We start from the raw sequence: 17815 nt of genomic DNA, 5'->3' as shown, positions 1-17815 counted from the left end.
GGTGGGAGATGCTGGGGGGTGGGAAGGGGACCGACGCGGGAGCCGGGTACCCGCCGGTGCTCCCTTACCCGTCAGGATGCCGTTCTTCTCCAGCGGCTCCTGCCAGCTGACCTTCAGGGACGTGTCCAGGATGTCACTGAAGCCGAGGTGTCCCACGGGGCCAGGCACTGCCCAAAGACGCCCAGGCTCAGCACGCAGCCACGCGCCCGAGGGCAGGAGCCCCCAGCACCCACGGGACCCCCGCAAGCAGAGAGCATGGATGGGGCTCCCCTTGGACGGTGCTTCCTGGGGCTCAGTGGCACCCCCGTTCCACGTCCCCACCGGCAGCACCAATGGGACCAAGTCCCCCATCTCGGGGCTGCTCCCACCCTCCCCGGGAGCCGCACGTGGGCAGGGTCCGTCCCGCGGGAACGCAGAGCCTCCCCGTACCGTCCTCGTGGGTGCGCACCAGCTGGGGGGGGCTGCGCGGGCCGTCCCCCGGCGTGGTGAAGCACAGCACCGAGGTGAAGTACTCGGCGAATTTCCGCAGCCCCGCCACGTAGCCCACGTGGACGCTGTCCTGGAAGTTGGGCCGCACCGTCACCACCGTCGCCTCCTCCTCGTGCTCCGGCTCCCAGGCAATGAGCTGCGGGAAGAAGGAGCTGGGACGCCGACGCCAGGCACTGATGTCCCCACCGTGCACATCGGTACCACAGACACCATCCTCGGGGCACCTCCGGCCTCCTCTTATTTATTCAGAGTTGATTAAATACCAATTAACGGTGCAGGGAACACTTGATGCCTTTAATGGCGCGTGTTTACCCGTACGAGCCAATACGGAGCGCACGCTTTGTGATTAACTCCCATTGATAACGGCGTGTAATCGCCCGCTCGCCTGCGTTTAGGAGGGATGTTTGGGCATTTAATTGGTATTGTGCAAGATAGCCTATAGCAACTTAATCAAATACTAATTAGGCCCTAAAAATACTAATCAAAAATACTAAGTGGCATTTAATAAGAATGTTAAATATCCTACTTGCTCTGGTTATCTCATTCAGCAGCAATTAAATTCCAGAATTTCTTTTGAATGGATTAAGAAACAAGTTTAATGTTTTAATTCAATTTAATTAATGTCAATTTGAATTAATTGCAATTTGGAATTAATTACAGAGCATGGGAGACTCCGAGCCGCTGCAAGTGTTAAATCTCAATAAATATTATTTGAACAGTCAGACCAGAATCAATTAAAATCTGGGGTTTCGGCGAGGAGGAGTCAAGCCAGTTTGTGAAGGTTGTCTGAGGAATTCCCCCCCCGGCTGCCCCGTTTTTGGGGAGACCCGCGGGAATCGCCCCTCACCTTGTACCCCTGGTTGATACCGTTGATGAACTGGGGGCTGGGGGGGTTCCAGGTGAAGCGAATGGTGGTGGAGTTGGTGGCCTCGGTCTGCACGTTCCCCGGGGGCACCGTGGGGACTGCCGGGACGAAGGGACAGCTTGCAGCAGCTCCGGCTCTGCGAGGTCCCCTCCATCGCCCCCCCGGGAGCACGGGCACCCGCAGCGGGGAGGACCCCGGCCACCCAGGGTGGTGCCCCAAGATGCCCCTGGCTGGGCCAGCCCTGCCCTGGCTCTGCAGCCCCTGCTCACCCCTGCATGTCCCAGTCCCCCTGGGACCCCCCACCCATCCTCCTGCCGCCCGTCCCCATCACCCCCATGGCACAGCCTGTCGCCGCTGGGGTCAACGCCAAGCCCCCGCCACCCCCTGTCCCTGCCTACCTCCCTGCAGCGTCCACTCGGTCACCTTCATGCTGTAGACCCCCAGGCCCGCACTGTTGTACGCCGCCACCTCGATCTCGTAGTTGGTCCAGATGATGAGGTCCTCCAGGAGCAGGTTGTTGACGTCGGCGTTGGTGATGTTCTTGAACTGGTAGCCCACGGGCAACCCGGCCAGGCAGTACCTGGGGACCAGGGGCCGTCAGAGCTGCCGGTGTCCCCACCAGGGCCCCGGGATGCCAGGGACGGGGCACCCGCGCTCCCCCGCCGGCGCCTACCGGATGATGTAGCCCTTGAGGACGCCGTTCTGGTGGCTCTCGGGGGGAGGCTGCCACTGGATCATGATGGACTGGTTGGTGCGGCCGCTGGCGATGACGTTCTGGGGGGGTGCGGAGGGGGGCTCCTCGGGCAGGGACACCCTGTGGGGGACGAGGCGGGGGTGAGCACCCAGGGCCAGCGGCCCCCCCGGAACCCCCGGCTGCAGCTCACCTCTCCGTGTCCTTGCTGAACTGCCCCCTGCCCACGTCGTTGACGGCGCAGAGACGGAACTGGTAGGAGCGAGCGGGGACCAAGCCCCGCACCGCCACCGACGTCGACTCGGGGTCCACGCTGGCCAGCAGCACGGTCCAGGGCGCGTCTGTGGGGGGAAAGGGGGTCAGCGGGTGGAGGACCCGACCTGCAGGACACCAGGGTCCTCTGCCCGGTGGCAGGCTGGCTAATGAGTCCCGTGGTCCCCAAGCTCCCCGCAGCATCCCCTTTCCCTCCTCCTCACCCCCTTGCCCACCACCCCGGGGTGATGCCAGAAACCAGACTTTGCTGGGTGCCAGCCCAGTCAGGGAGGTGGGGGCAGCCCCTTACTGTTCTCGGAGACCTCCACGACGTAGCGGAGCAGGGGGCTGTTGCCGTCGAAGGGCTTGGCCCAGCTGAGGTTGATGGCCCGTTTCTCCAGGGGGCTGAGGGCGGCTACGGGGCTCTCGGGGGCGTGGGGGAGCTGCCTGGACGGGGGGTTGGGGGAGGGTGGTTAGGGAGGGGGCACAGCCCGGGGCGCGGGGTGCCGGCGGGGGCGAGGGGGGTCTCACCGGACGCGGAGGTGGGCGCTGCGTGAGTCGTTTCCCCCGGCTGAGACCACCTTGCAGGTGTAGGTGCCGATGTCGCCCGACCAGGTCTGGGAGATGTGGAGGGTGCCCATCTCATCCAGACGCACCCGTGGGCCGCTCTCCGGGCTCAGCGGCGCCCCGTCCTTCTCCCAGATGTACCTGTGCCGGGGGGGGACCCAGGAGTCCTGGCACCCTGCAGCCCCCCACAAGGAGAGGGGACCAGGGGTCCCGCCAGCGTGCCGGGCTCCCCGTGCACAGGGCACCAGGTGGCACTGCAGGACCACCAGCGCAGGGCTGGGGATGGAGGCACCCACCACCCACCTGGGCAGGCAGGCAGCGGTGATGGCAGGCAGGCAGCCTGGGGGTGCCCGGACCCCCCAACCCTCCCAGCCCCGTCGCACGTACCTGACATCCACGCTGGGGTCGTGGGTGACCCCGCAGCTCATGGCGGCCTTGGTCCCCTTGATGACGCTCTGGTCCTGCGGCGGGTCGGTGATGCGTGTCCTTGCTGCGGGGGGACAGGATGAGCCACCGGCACTGCCCGGAGGGCTGCGGGGGGTGGCATCGGCAGGGACAGCCCAAGTTTGCACCCACCCAAGCCGACCAGCTACGTGCCAGTGCCCATCCTTGGCATCCCCAGGGAGCTCCATCCCGCACCATGCATGGTCAGAGGCAGCGTCCGGCTGCCCGCGGAGCCGGGCAGGGTCCATCCCGCACCGGGCACACTGGCAGGGCGGCAGACGGAGCCTGGCCGTCGCAGAGCCAGGTGACACGGGCGCGCTGGTGGGTGCCTTACCCCAGACGACCAGGTCGGCGGAGGCTTCGTCCACGCCGCGGGAGTTGGTAGCCAGGCAGGTGTAGGTGCCGGCGTCGGCGAGGTGCGCGGGGCTGACGAGCAGGCTGCCCGACTCCAGCAGGGTGAAGCGCGGGAGCTGCACCGAGCCGCTGGCCAGGATCCGCTCCCCTGGGTGACACGGGGGAGCCCCATCAGCTCCCAGTGCCCCGGCCATCAGCCAAGCCTGGTGGCCACTGAGCCCGGTGGCCATGGAGCTCGCAGAGGGTGTCCTGGGGCCATGCGGGGAGGCAGGGGTGGGCAGGGCAGACGCAGGGCTCGGAGGGCAGGCTTGCCCGCACCCCAGTGCCCCCAGCCCCTTTACCTTTCTGCCACGTGATGGCGGGGCGGGGAGCCCCCGAGGTCTCGCAGTTGAGGATTACGGACATGCCGTCAATCACCGTGCTGTCCTGGGGACCCCTGGTGATGTTGGGGGCGATGCCTGCAGGGCAGAGAGATGCACAGCCCCCCTGAAGCCCTTCGCGATGCCCAGCCTGGAGCTGACCCACTCCCGGGGCATGGGGGGGTCCCATCCCCACGGGAGGGTTTCCCGGGTCTCCCCTGTAGAACCCAGCTGGGGGGTCCCAGGCACATCCCACCCACTGCCCAGGCAGGGCACCCCAGGCCCCGGGGTGGGGGTGGCTGGCACCTACTGGTCACGGCCAGGTACGTGGTGGTCTGCACCTCGCCGGCCGCGTTGCGGGCGAAGCACTGGAACATGCCGGTATCGTCGGGGACCAGCCCGCTGATCTGCAGGCTGCCGTCCGCCAGGAGCTGGAAGCGGGACAGCTTCTCCAGGTGGATGAGGGCAGCGTCCTTGTACCAGGCCATCTCGGGGGGGGGCACGCCTGCAAGAGCCGGGGCTACGTCAGGCACGGGGCCGCGGCGGCACGGGGAGGGTGGCTGGGGAGCGGCTCACCTTTGGCTTGGCAGGGGATGGCCACCACCTTCTCCATCTCGGCCGTGATGTGCCTCTCCGGCTCCCTGACGAACTGCGGCGGCTCTGCAAAGGGAAGCTCAGCGATGGACAGGGGGTTGTGATAGAGCCGGGGTCCTCCAGACCCACCACCAACCCACCCCCAGTGACCCCTGCCTGCCACTTCCCATCTCAGCCCTGGGGCTGAGGCCGCCCCAACTCATTGCATGCATGGTTTGGGCTACCCACAGCCAGGGCCTCACCCAGGACGGAGAGGTAGGCACCCTCGGCCACGGCGGGCACGCTGCTGCTGCGGAGCACGGCCTCGCACTCGTAGTAGCCGCTGTCGCTCAGCGCGGGGTTGAGGATGGTGAGCCGGCGGCTGTAGTCGCTGATGCCGCTGGAGAGGGGCACCCCGTCCTTCTTCCAGATGATGTGCAGCTTGATCAGCGGCCTGGGGGGGCCAGGAGCACGTTGAGAGCCAGCCCCAGCCCCCCGGGACCCCGCCAAATCCCCACCTCCCTCCATCCCGCAGGACCCAGGATTCCTGTGGGAAGGGACCTGGGGGGAGCTGGGGGCACCCAGCCCTGGGGCCGGGCGATGCCAACGGGGAGATGCCCCATCCCCGCCCCGTCCGCCCTGCCGCTACTCGCCTGGCGTTGGCCACGCACTCCATGGTCACCTCCGAGGTCCCGGCCACCACGCTGGTGTTCCTGGGTGGGACAATGATGGTGGGTGCGATGGGATCAGCTGGGCCACCCACGTCTGGGGAGAAGGAGGCCAGAGGGACAGCCATCAGCACCCCCTGCCCCCTGCCCACCCCCGCCGTGCCCCAGCACCCAGCGAGGCTGATGGGGCACCCAAAGCCTGGTACGGAGAAGACGAAGGTGGCAGGGACCAAAGGGCCACGGGCTCTGCTCTCCCGTGGGAAGGACGGGCAGGTCCAGCCCATCACCTTGGCATCAGGGTGCCTTCACAGCTCTCCCCAAGCCCCCTCCTCCCGTGGGAGCCCGTGGTACCCCACGGCACCAGCCCGGCCCCCAGCCTGCGTGGCAGCGCCGGCGGGCAGGGAGGAGGGAGAAGGGGAGTGTATAAAGCAAAATGATTGCAACAATAAAAAACCCTCATGTAGGCGCTGTAAAAATGCGATCGGCTTGAAAGCTGCTGATATAGCTGAATCCATAAACATGGGCTCCAGGTTGTTTATTACGCACCGGGACGCCGAGACACAGAAAAACAGATTAATGGGGCGGGAGGGGAAGGGGGACAGGCAGAGCCCTCTGCGGGAAGGGATAAATCCCCCCGTGGAGCCGCGGGAGGGGAGACGGGATGAGAGTACCGGGAGGACTCCCACTTCGGGGCATCTTCCCTGGGATGGGCCGTCACCACCTGAACGGGGGCCGGGGGACCCTCGGCCAGGTCCTGCTGGGTCCGAGGGGACCGGAGGGACGGGGCCACAGGGGTCTCCCCCAGGCGGGGGCTGATCCGCGGCAGCGTGGGCTGAGAGGAGGACACGGGCGGGAGCGGGGCAGGGTGTCCGGCAGCAAAGCTGCTCCCGTCGGGGCTACGCTGCACCACCCCATCCCGCAGCCCAGTCCCGGGGCACGGCCGGATCCAGCCCCGGCAGCGGGGACGGAGGGGGAGGCTCTGCCCGTGATGCAATTAGCGCCTGCGGCACGGCCCAAAGTGCCTAAATAAATTTTGAGGCGGCTGAACTGTTAAGTCAGCAAAAGCCGGAGCCTCCGAAGAGATTTACTGCAAATTAAACTTGGGGGCGAGCCAGGCGGCGCAGGGGGAGCGGGGCCGGGGGGCGAGGCCCCCCGCACTCACTGGCCACGGTCAGCGTGATGGGCTGGCTCGTCTTGTTGTCCCCGTTCTTGTCGTTCACCGCCTGCACATAGTAACGCCCCGCGTCCGGGGCCACCGTGGAGAGGATGACGAGGGTGTTCTCCAGCGTGATGGCTCTGCAGGGACGAGTGGGCGGCGTGAGGTGGGGATGCGAACCCAATGGGGACACTGAGGCAGCGAGCGGGGACCCTCGTTCCTGCACTCAGCACCCACACTGGCCCTGGGGCACCCACATGGGACGGGCAGGACCCCCAGCCTTCCTCCCGCCTGCCCCAGGCACCGGCCCCCGGCCAGGGGCTCGCCTCAGCCACTGGCCCCAGGCAAGAGCCAGGACCAAGCCCCATGCCCCCCCGCACCAAGCCGGAGGGTGCAGATTAATAGGACTTTCTTTTTTTTTTTTTTTTATGGAACTATCTAATCTGCTGGAAACATAAAATGGTTGGGGGAATATATTTTTACCATTAAATACGAGATAAAGGAGTTTTATCTCCTCAATCCTGCTTTGCAAATAGAAAGGAACCAGTTCAATTCCTGCATAATGTGGGTTACAAATTCAATTCCCACACGCTGCATCTGCCAGCGCCAGGCTCGCCGCTCCGGCGGTGCCGGGGCCTGCCGCAGCCCCACGGGGACGCTTGGCACGCGCGCGTGTGCCGTGCCCGGCTCCGTCACGCCGGCTGCCGCCCCGGCGCACGCTGCGCCCCTTTCGCCCGCCTTCCTCCTCCTTATTTTCATTTTTTTTAAAATTCATTTTCCCAATGACAGAGCCATTAGTCACCAAGCCTGCCTCCGGGTTTTAGCACGATGCGCTCAAGACGTCTGTTAAACACCCTTATTGCAAGGACAATGGCAGCCGAGGGAAACACAGCCCCCCCGGATGCCGGGGGGGTGCCGGGGGGGGTGCCGGGGGCACTCACATGCGGCTGCTGGGGGAGATCTTCCGGCCGTCGCGGAACCAGGTGACCTGGGGCTGGGGGAAGCTGGCGATGCGGGGCGCACGGATGACGGCCGCCTCCCCGTGGGACACGGTCTGCTGCGTTTCGCTGTCCTCGAAGCTCCCCATGTCTGCAAAACGTGTGGGAGAACCATGTCAGGGGCTGGGGCAGGGTCTGGCCCCGGGTCCGGCTGGGGAGCGGGCTGGAGGCTACGGGGATGGGCTCCCCCAGGGGATGCAAGGGGCTGCCCTGGGGTCTGCTCTCTGCTCCCCTCCTCGCTGGGGCGGCTCGGCTGGCGCAGGGCGCGGGGTGGTGGTGGGGTGGCTCAGACCCCACGGGCTGCTCCTGCGTGCGCGGGGCTGCGCTCAGACCAGGATCCGTCCCTGCAGCACCCGGAGCTGCACAGCCCCATCACTCGCACGCCAGACCGGGACCCCTGCCCACGTGTCCCCACCAAGGAGGGCTCAGCCCCGGCGCTCCTCGGCATCTCTCCCTGCCCCAACCCACGGCCCAGCGCCGGGAGCACCCCGGCACGACCCTGGCTCCGCGGGGAAGGTTGGGGCACCCGCTGCTCCGTCCTGCCCGGCCGTTCGCAGGCTGGCAGTGCACAGCAGCTGAGGAAAGCAGAGCGAAGTAGGGTGCGTGGAGAAGGGGGGCTGGGGATTTTTATTGACTTCCCTTAATTGCTGTAATTAAAAACATGTAAAGAATCTTTTTTTAACGACTTTGCCATTATCATTAGTTGTTAGCGCAGCTGCCTTATTAATTTCTCATTAGCTTTCTGATTTGTCATTGCTCCTCAGGAAGGGGTTTAAGGGGACGGGATTGGGGGCATCCCGCAGGGAAGGGATGACAGAGAGGGACAAGTCCCCCGGGGCTCAGAGCCAGCGTCCCGGGCCCCAGCACCCTCCTGTCCTGCTTAAGCCCCCCGTGGTGCCTCTGCATCACCCCCCAGCACGGACCCCCGAGGTCTGGCCCATCCCGCTCGAGTCCGCTCGTTTGCAGGATCCGTGCCAAGCTGTGGCACCCAGGACGTAGCCGCCAGCCCGGCTGCCCCTGCTCCCGCGCTGACGGGTGCGGCCGCCTGGCCCCACGCACCCCTGTTTGCTTTCAGTAGCGATTATAACCCGTGTTCGCTTTCAGCGCCCCACGCAGCGGGGCTGCTTTCACACTGCAAAGTGTTTCACCCTGCCCGGACGCGGTGCTGCAGGTTTCCTGGCCCCGGCGCTCTCTACCTGCACCCCGCGCTCTGCCCTGCCCGCGGGGTGCCCCCCTGCACCCCGCAACCGCCACAGCCCGGCTGGGCAGCAGGGGCGGGAACAGCCCCATCCCTCCCAGCATCGCCCCAGGGATGCTCCGGACTCGTGTGCTGGCTGCACCGACGCCCGAGCCGCCCCGCAGCGCCGGGGGGCTGGGTGCCCCCGGCCGGACCCCGCCGAGCGGGGCTGTCACTTACAGGCCACCTGCACCTCGGTCTGGCGCTGCAGCAGGGCTCCCATCCGGTTGCGGACGATGCAGCGGTAGAAGCCGGCGTGCGTGCGGTCCAGCGACGTGATCATGTACCTGCGGGAGAGAGGAGTCACCTCAGCGGCGGGGGGGACAGCCAAGTGACCGTCACAGCCCCCGGGAGAGGCTGCAGGTCCTCCACAAGCCCCCCATTTACTGCTGGGCAGCAACCCCCGCGCTAGATGCCGGCTCCTTCCCCAAGGAGCAGCTGCCGGAGGTGTCTGTACACGCACGTACGTGATGTCTGTGCAAGCATGTTCGTGCACGCTGCGGAGACAACAGTGTCCCTCGCTGCCGCAGAGGGACTCGTGGCCACGCACGCAGGAGGTGCTTTCACCATGCCACGCACGCGGCAGAGCCGGCGGCCGTCGCCCTCCCGGTGCCGGGGGTGCTCGGTGACTCACCGCCGCTGGGCGAGTGGCTTCGAGCTGTCAAAAGCGGAGGCGGCTGCCAGGGACCTGGCACCCACTGTCCTGACCCCTGCACCGAGCCCCGGCGATGCACGGCAGAGGCACGCCGGGGTCTGCCGGTGTCACTCCACCTCGGCCCCGCATGCGGCTGAGCCCAGCACCGTTCCGATTAGCCGGGGCTGAGCCGCCTTATCACCCCCAGCGCCCAGCGGCTGCTCTTATCAGCAGTCAGCGCCAACAGCTGATAAGCAGATAAAGGAAATAACCACGTCCCGACTCGCCCACCGGCCCTGAGCATCACCCCGGTCCCCAAGCCGGACCCCGCAGTCACCAGACCGCGCCGAGCAGTCCCCACCCCCAGGAGGGACGCAGGCGCTCCTGCTCCAACACCCCCCAAAATGGGCTGGACCCCCCTCACCGGCCTCGCAGGCTGGTGGTCCTGCGGGGGCTGGGCAGGCACCGCAGCATCGCCTTCCCCGATGGGAGCGCTCCGAGATAAAGCAGTAAGGGAATAAAGAAGCAAGCTCAACCCTCCTTGCCCAAAATCTAATCTTGCATTAAAACATGCCGCGGGCTGTTTCAGCAGAGCTTTGTTTGTTCTTTTGATAACTGAGCGTAAATTAAACTTTCAGAAGACACGAGGAGCACGTCCCCTCTGCTGGGAAGCACAGCGGGCCCCTGTGCCCACCCTCCCCGGTGCGGGAGATGGTGCCGGGGACACGGGGCTCCAGCCTCTCCCGGTGGCACCACCGAGCTGGGATGGGCACAGCGGGGCTGGCACCAAACCTGCTGAATCCCACCCACCCGCCCAGCATGCTGGGGGTCGCCCGTCCCCACGGGAGAAGGGAGGATGCCCTTGAGTGTCATAGCTTATATTTAAAAATGATGCCCAGAGGCTTTCAATAAGATATTTCAATTCCACGGAGCTGTCAGGAACTGATGCGGACACCAGGAATAATGGGCCCGCTCTCCTTGTGGTGTCCTCGTTAATAAATCACACACCGTGACTCCTAAACACAGACATGCACGTGGACAGACAGACGGACGGACACTGCTGACGCTCACCTGCCCGCTCAGCAGCGGAGGGGTCCCCACACAGACCTCCTGTGCACCCCCCTGCCACGTCCTCGCTGCCACGTCCCCTCCAAACCCTCATCCCGGGGAGGGGCCAGTGCAAAGCCCCCGGCGCAGCCCGTGAGCCGCCCTGTGGGACCCAAACCGCCCCCGCCCTTGGGGCTCACAGGCACCCACACACGAAGCACCCACTGATGCACAGCCCCTTGTCCCTGGGGGCTGGGACACTCCGTGGGCATGGGGAGCCTTCACCCCCTGATGGTGAAGCCCTAATTAACGGGGCCCGGTCCCCGTGCCACCGGGGCTGGAGGAGGTTTTAAGGAGCCGAGGTTTTGCACGCACCTACGCGGCTGAAAACAGCCCAGAGAAAGGAAATCAATTCCCGGCGCAGCCTGGCCCGCAGTCATTAACCAAATACCAGCAGAGACTTTGTTCTCTGCCGCTCGGCTTCCACGGAGGCTTTTAGCCAAGATCGCTCTGATTTTATTTCCTTCCTCATCACGCCTGGCTGTAAGGGGACGCTAACCGATTTCACCCCCTCGCAGGGGGATGCGCTGCGGGCAGGAGGAGGGGTGAAGCAGGCGGCCCCAGCACCCCACACAGCCCCCCCAGTTTGAGCAAGCAGGAGCGGCCACGAGCCATGGCTGCTCCTCCGTGGCCAGGAGCTCCCGGCTCCTCCATGCACACAAGTGGCTCCTCCGCTCGGGGCCGATCCTGCCGCGGGCACTGCCCCACCCGGGTCGCTTTGCCCACCCACCAGCCCGCAGGCGCGTGTCGCACCGCTCACGCCGGACGAGGTCTGGCCGTGCTCCCGGCGCAGCCCTGGCTGCTGACTCCGCTGTTTCAGGGGCTTCTTTGGTTTGTTTTTAAAGACGGAGGTTGACAGGGCACTGTCTGTGGGGAAAAGCACTTCCGAAGCGAGGACTGACCCACGCTTCAAAAAAACGCTCTGATGGAGAACAGCGGCGGTCTCCAGGCTCGGTCAGGAAGCGGCTGTGCCACGCTCGGCCCCGGGGTCAGGAGGGGGCTCCGGAGCCAGAAGCGCCGTGCCGGGGGACCGGCGGGTTTGCAGAAGCAGCCGGCCGGCGGAAGGCTTTGGCACCGGGTCGATCTGACAGACGGATGGGCTGCACGTCGGAACGACGACCTCCCCATCCACCTACCCAGCAGCTCCACGGCGGCGAGGCAGGGCAGGGCACAGCACGGCGATCAGCCATAACCCCCCTCGCCGTGCAGCCCTGGCAAGGCACCGGTAGCACCGATACGCTCGGTACGCCGGGCTGCACACACTGCCTTGTTATTGTAGGGTTGCTCACGGTGCCGCGAGGCCCCTGCGCGCCGGCAGAGCGATGCCCCAGCCGTGGCTGATGCTCGCGGCTCTATTATTGTAGGGTTGCTGAGAAGCATGGGGCTGACGCTGTCGAATTATTATTAGATTGAGGGGGTGGAGAGGGGCCGGGAAAAGCATCAGCCAAAGGATTTGATCCATCAAATTGAAAGCCAGAAGAGTGCAGAAATCTGTGTGGTTCTTCCAGTGCCGCCCAGTAACAGCAACAGCTGGATCGGATTTTGGATATAAGCACATTGGCACAGTCCCCTTTGATTAATATCCTGTATAACGACTAATTAATTCTAGAGGGGACATGTATTTGAATAGTTACTGTGCGATAATGAAATGTCAAATGAGCATTAAAACACACTTAGCAAAGGTTTAACGACTCCCAGCATCTGAGCCCCGCGTCCCAGCGCCTCCGCCCGCGCCCAGCCGCGGCGCTGGGCTTCCGCTCAACGTGCTTTTAAATAACCCCCCTGGTATTTCATCAGCCCCTGTTAACTGTATTATTGGATCTCAATTAGCTCCTGATTGGAAAGGGCTCTGTTTTGACACACATGGCCGGAGCCGTCGCTTCTCCGCTTGCCAGAAGTGTTTTCTTTTGGTCAGGGGAATTTGGTGGGCACCGGCAGCCCTGTAAATCACCGCCTCAATTGGCCCTGCCAGAACAATGAGCCATTTAATAATTAATGCCCACGTATTAATCTGCCGCCTTCCTGCAGAGCAGGGAGGGGAGCGAGCGCACAAGCCTCAATCTGTGTTGCAGCAGCCGGAGGGCTCCGGCGCGTCCCTCACCGGGAGCTCGGCCACCGCCACCGCCCCGCTCAGGTGGCACCTTCGGGCCCGAGAGCCCTCCGCCAGTCTCCTTCCCGTGGCTGCCTGAGCCCACGTAAGGTCCCAGCAAGGAGATCCCCTCCATCGCCTTCCCCCCACGTGCCTCCTGCCAGCCGTGATGCCCGCGCGGCTGCCGGGCACCGCTGCCCTGCGCCCGCAATCGCTGCCGCTTGCTCACGCCAGCTTCCCCATGTCCCCCCTCAAAGCCAAACAAAGCACAGGGAACGGCAGGAGGCTTCACAGCACAAGCATCGCCAGCAAAGCCCACCCCGTGCTGCCCGTTACCCGCTCGGCGCTGCCTCCCCGGCGCTCCCGGGGGCTTTGCCAGGCGCAACGCTGGCTGCCACGCCGCAGTGCCGAAGGTGAAGCCGGCCAGGCTGGAGCCACGGGCACCAGGAGCTCACTGCTGGGCTCCCACTTAGCCTGGCTGCAACCCCTCCAATCTTCATCAGCTTCCATTAATTATATTATTGAATGGCAATTAGCTCCCCGGGGAAAGGGCTGGGCTTCTCACCTGGGCTGGCAAAGAGCGGGTCCAGCTCCCAGCCAGCAGCGTCACAAGTCGGGGTCCCAGCAGGGAGCCGGGGGTGAACCGCTCCGTTTGCCCCCAGGTCTGTGCTTTAGAGAGGGTCCTGGCTCTACGTTTTACGTAATTTGGGAACAAAGTACAGGTGTCAGACATCTGGGGTCCTCAAAAGGCCATAAAGGCTTGGTGGGGTCCCGCATGTGCAGCGTGCCGTGTTCCCTGCACCCCTGGGGGACACGTACCCCAAAACATCCCAACCCAGCAAGGGGGGGTCCAAACAGCCCCGAACCTGCCCCTCCTCGGCGAGCCCACGCAGGGCGGCTCCTGCCAACCCTCCCCATGCACAGGAGCAGACCGGGACACCACGTGCTGGAAACCAGCGCCGGGGCTTGCGGGGTCTGGGGGCTGCAGTTTGCCCGAGAAGCCCCGGGCAGGGCCGGGAGGATCAGTCGTGCCGACGCTGTTTTGCTGCGGTGAGCACCGTGGCGGCGAAGCCAGCAAGTGTCGGAGATGTAATTACACTTTCCCGGGCTCGGAGCTCCCGGCAAAGGGGATCTGGGCTCTTGGGAAGAGGCGGGAGAATCTTTAGTAGCTGCTGGGCTCCCGCACCAGCTGCGGAGGGACGTGGGGAGAGGAAAGAGGGCTGATTTAGTAGATAGAAGATGCATCTCTACGGATGGGAGTCTGTCCAGAGGTAATCTATGTGTAAGGTAATTTCCGAAGGCAGCAGGACTCGATGCAACCCTTAATAGGACAATCTCATGTGATAAATTACCAGACCCAACTAATCTGCACGTTAAATTTCTTGTATGAGAAATAAATATCCTCAATTCACCAGAGAAGCGCTTTCCTTCCGAGGATTTCATTAAAGACATCAAGCTGCCTGATTTGCATGTTATGATTCCTCGTACGAGAAGAAGTCAGGCTCTGGAGAGCTCGCAGGAGAGCCCGGCACTGGCGAGATTATGCACAGAAAAATAGAGCTGGCCCTGGAGAGCGCAGTGCCGGCGTGCCGGGGCGTGGGAGCGGAGCGCGTGGGCAAGCCTCCACCGCCCGCCTGCCCTGCCGTCACCTTAACGAAGGTCACAACGGGCATCGGAGGGGACGGGTTTTGCTGTGGGGTCCCCAGGCGTGGGAAGCAGCTGGGGTCCCATGGGAGAGCTGTCTCCACGCACCCCACGCCAGCAGCAGGCAACGGAGGCAGCAAGTGGGTGAAGGCAGGCTGGTCCCTGATCCCCCGCGGTCCCCAGGGATGCTCCCAAGGGGGGCTGGCTCCACGCACACACAGAGCCAGGCTGGTCCCCGATCCCCCGCGGTCCCCAGGGATGCTCCCGGGGGGGGGACAGGTCCATGTGCACACACAGAGCCAGGCTGGTCCCCGATCCCCCACGGTCCCCAGGGATGCTCCCGGGGGTGGGGACAGGTCCGTGTGCACACACAGAGCCAGGCTGGTCCCCGATCCCCCACAGCCCCCAGGGATGCTCCCGGGGGGGGGACAGGTCCACGTGCACACACAGAGCCAGGCTGGTCCCCGATCCCCCACGGTCCCCAGGGATGCTCCCAAGGGGGGCTGGCTCCACACACACACAGAGCCAGGCTGCTCCCCAATCCCTCTGTGGTCCCTGATCGCGCTCGATCCCCAGGGATGCTCCTGGGGAAGGACAGCTCTGCATGCACATGGAGCCAAGCGGGTCCCCGATCCCCCCGCGGTCCCCAGGGATGCTCCTGAGGGGTCGGCTCCACCTGCACGCAGAGGCCCTGCCTTGGCCCTCGCCGGCTCGGGGCCGGGGACCTGCGGAGCCCGTTCCCCACCTGCCCTTCGCAGCACGCCAACAAGTCGCTCCGGTGGCAAGCTGGCGGCTGAATCGCTGCGGGAAGGAAAGGGCGGTCGCCATGGAAACACGCTGCCAAACTGGGAGAGCGGCTCCTTCCCTTAGAACGCGGCGTGAGCTCGGCGACCAACAGATGATGAGGATGAAGCAGAGCAGCTCACGGGGAGCGCGGGGCCGAGGGGGTGCGAGCCCCAGCCCACAGCCCCCAGAAAAACAGGTAAAATGCACAAGGGCGATAGCAGCCGGCGGGGCTGGCAGGATGCCCTGCTGCAGGAGAGGATTTGGGGAGGAGTGGTGAGGACGCTGAGGACGAAATGCTCAGGTGACACGCTGTCTTGATCGGGAACTGTGAGGTGATGCCACCAAGCCCGGCCGGCTCCCCGGGCACGGCCCCCCCGCAGCACATGGCCCTGCGGCAAAGCACGGTGCATCCGTCACGGGCACGGCCAGGCCCTGGGGAAGGTCCCTCCTGCCCCCGGAGTGGGGACACGCTGGGGACGGCATGTGCCAGCCCCAGGCTGGGGGGGGCCTGGCTGCACCCCGCATCCCTCACCCACGCTGCCAATGCACCCACAGCCATTCCTGGCCCCGGCACAGACAGAGGTATCTCTGACCCTCCCCGGCCATCAGCCCTCCCCTCTCCAAGGATTACTCTCTTTCTAAACTCGTTAACTTTTAATTACTACCTTCCCACTGCCTGAGCAGGCTGGCTCCGTGCCACCGACATCTCTATTAAAATTCAATTTCTGCCCATCATAACTAATTTTGGTACTTCGCCTTCCTCACCAGCAGCCTTCAATTCCAGGCAAGACGTCCAAACTCTCATCTCAACACATTAAATCCCCGCGGAGACCCGGGGACCGGCAGCGCACGCTGGGCAGAACGAAGCTGATGCTGGCAGGTTGCATCCTCGCTGCGGAGAGGACGGGTTAAAGCCAGGCAGCGATTTGCATAGAGGCTGTTTGCTTCATTAGCTGCGGCTGGGTTTGTTTGGGTTTTCCCCACGTGTTTGTTTATTTTCTCGCTTCCTTCCTTAATCCTTTCTGGCTGGATGCTGGAGCCGGAGGCGGGGGCCGGGGGCTCCGGGGAAAGGAGTCACCTTGGCACAGGGATGCAGGGACGCGGGGCTCCAGAGCTGCCGGGCATCCCACAGCAGAGACACGAGCACTGGCCCCTTTCCTACAGAAGGGTAAACTGAGGCACGGAGCAAACCCAGGAGCAGACTCAGGAAAGGAGGCCAGAAGTCCCCGTTCTTGGTTTGGAGGTGCCCCCCAGGCACCCCGACCCGCTCCAAGGATGGGGCAGAGCCCGGGGTCAGGGTCCTGATGCCTTTCTGCACCCTGGGTGGGTGGCTCTGCCCCAGCGCTGTGCAGCTGCCCTGGAGTCCCCGCACGGGCTCTGCGTCCCCCCCTCCCCGCTGTCACCACTGTCCCCACAATCCCATTTAAGGGCTGACATTTGGCATTGTTCCCTCTGCAGCCAACACGACTCCTGACCGGCGTGAGCTGTGGGAATCGCGGGGTTCAGCAGGTCTCTGAGCTTCGACACCGGGGTTAGGGACAAGGGACCTGTCCCACGGGGCACCCAGCACTGGTGCAGACACCCAGCACCGAGCCTGGGGCATCGGGGGCATCGCAGAGCTGCAGCCACCACGGCGTAGTGGGGGACAGCCCCCAGGGTCCCCAAGGATGGCCACTGCTCCAGCACCCAGCATGGCTCCGTGCCGGGGAGGGGACCCAGCACGGCACAAGGTGCCGGGGAGGGGACGTCACCCAGCCACATTGTCTGCGTTCCTGGCATCCCGGAGCCCCGCGTTGCTACAGCAACACGAAGCCTTCGGATTCAATGCCTTTAAAAGGGGAACGGCTTGTCTCAGGCTGAATTATTGATTAAAACAGAGAGGATGACACACGCAGACCGAAGAGATGGCGAGAGGTGCCCGGCTTGATTTAAAGGCGAGCTCCAAGCGGGCAGTGACGCGGGGCCGGCCGCTCTGGGCAGGATTAGTCGGTGCATGGGGCTGGGTGCCCGAACCTGCAGCAATCTCTCGTGCTGCCCTTTCTTGCTCCTTCCCCTGGTCGGGCCGTTCTCGGGGAGCCACGAGCCGGGTGTTAATCCCGCTCTGGGCAAACGCCTCCTCCCCGGTGTTGACCTGCTTAAATCCACCGTTTGCTCTCCAAACAGAGGCGGCAGCTCCCCGCATCCTAACCCCTGCCCCCGTGCCGCCCCCCTCCCCGGGACAGCATCCCCTTGCAACGCCTGCTGTGCCGCAGCGGCTGCCGGGCGGGATTCACCCCGGGTGCTCGGCGGCGGGGACTCACCGGTACTCCAGGGAGAACTTGGTCAGCTCCCGGCTGTTGTGCAGCCACTTGAACTCGAGGGGCCAGCTGCCCTCCGCCATGCACGTCAGGACCAGGCGGTTCCCCTCCAGGTGGACCTGGCTCCGCACCGGCTCCGTCTTAAAGTACGGGGAGACATCGTCTGCGGAGAGAGGAGGGAGAGGGGCTGAGAACCATGAGCTGCCCCACACCGGCCCCACGCACAACATGCCCGGCCCCACCGCCTGCCAGCCCCACAGCATCAGGACCACTTCATCACGGGCAGGACCATAACCCAGCAGCACGTGGGCAGGGGGATGCTGGCTGCCACCTCCCCGCCCCCCTGCCCCAGCTGGGGCCCCCAGACCCCTCCACTGGCCATTTCCCCCCCCCGAGCCATTTCACAAGCCTATCGACAACAGCTTAGCCCATCTAGGGTTTATCTAAGCTGCTTGCTTTGCTTTATTCCCGGCTGCCTTTGTAGCGTTTCAGAAGCACCGAGCTTTTAACTCGGGGGGTGAAGGGGGCGGAGGGGCTGGGAGCGGAGCGAGACATAAACACTTCTCCTCTCCTGTTTTATTTGCTAAGTAAAACTATAAATCGAA

General features: G+C 64.5%; 1 protein-coding gene across 1 annotated transcript in view; it reads right to left on the bottom strand.

The window, feature by feature from the left end:
- The window catches only part of SDK2 (sidekick cell adhesion molecule 2), a 30321-nt gene extending 12881 nt beyond the window's left edge, over positions 1–17440 (bottom strand). The window contains exons 1-19 of the mRNA XM_075170124.1: positions 17214–17440; positions 8834–8940; positions 7360–7507; positions 6425–6558; positions 5248–5359; positions 4858–5048; positions 4598–4681; positions 4332–4526; positions 4004–4120; positions 3643–3810; positions 3252–3354; positions 2829–3005; positions 2608–2744; positions 2239–2386; positions 2028–2168; positions 1753–1934; positions 1337–1452; positions 430–625; positions 69–167 (exon numbers count right to left, since the gene is read on the bottom strand). Coding sequence (XP_075026225.1) covers positions 69–167; positions 430–625; positions 1337–1452; positions 1753–1934; positions 2028–2168; positions 2239–2386; positions 2608–2744; positions 2829–3005; positions 3252–3354; positions 3643–3810; positions 4004–4120; positions 4332–4526; positions 4598–4681; positions 4858–5048; positions 5248–5359; positions 6425–6558; positions 7360–7507; positions 8834–8940; positions 17214–17440 — 2782 coding nt within the window. The remainder of the gene's footprint in view (positions 1–68; positions 168–429; positions 626–1336; positions 1453–1752; positions 1935–2027; positions 2169–2238; positions 2387–2607; positions 2745–2828; positions 3006–3251; positions 3355–3642; positions 3811–4003; positions 4121–4331; positions 4527–4597; positions 4682–4857; positions 5049–5247; positions 5360–6424; positions 6559–7359; positions 7508–8833; positions 8941–17213) is intronic.
- Between the last annotated feature and the right edge of the window lie 375 nt (positions 17441–17815).

This window comes from Calonectris borealis, chromosome 20 (genome assembly GCF_964195595.1).
Source record: "Calonectris borealis chromosome 20, bCalBor7.hap1.2, whole genome shotgun sequence".
Lineage (NCBI taxonomy): Eukaryota > Metazoa > Chordata > Aves > Procellariiformes > Procellariidae > Calonectris > Calonectris borealis.
This window is presented reverse-complemented; position numbering and strand designations above follow the sequence as displayed.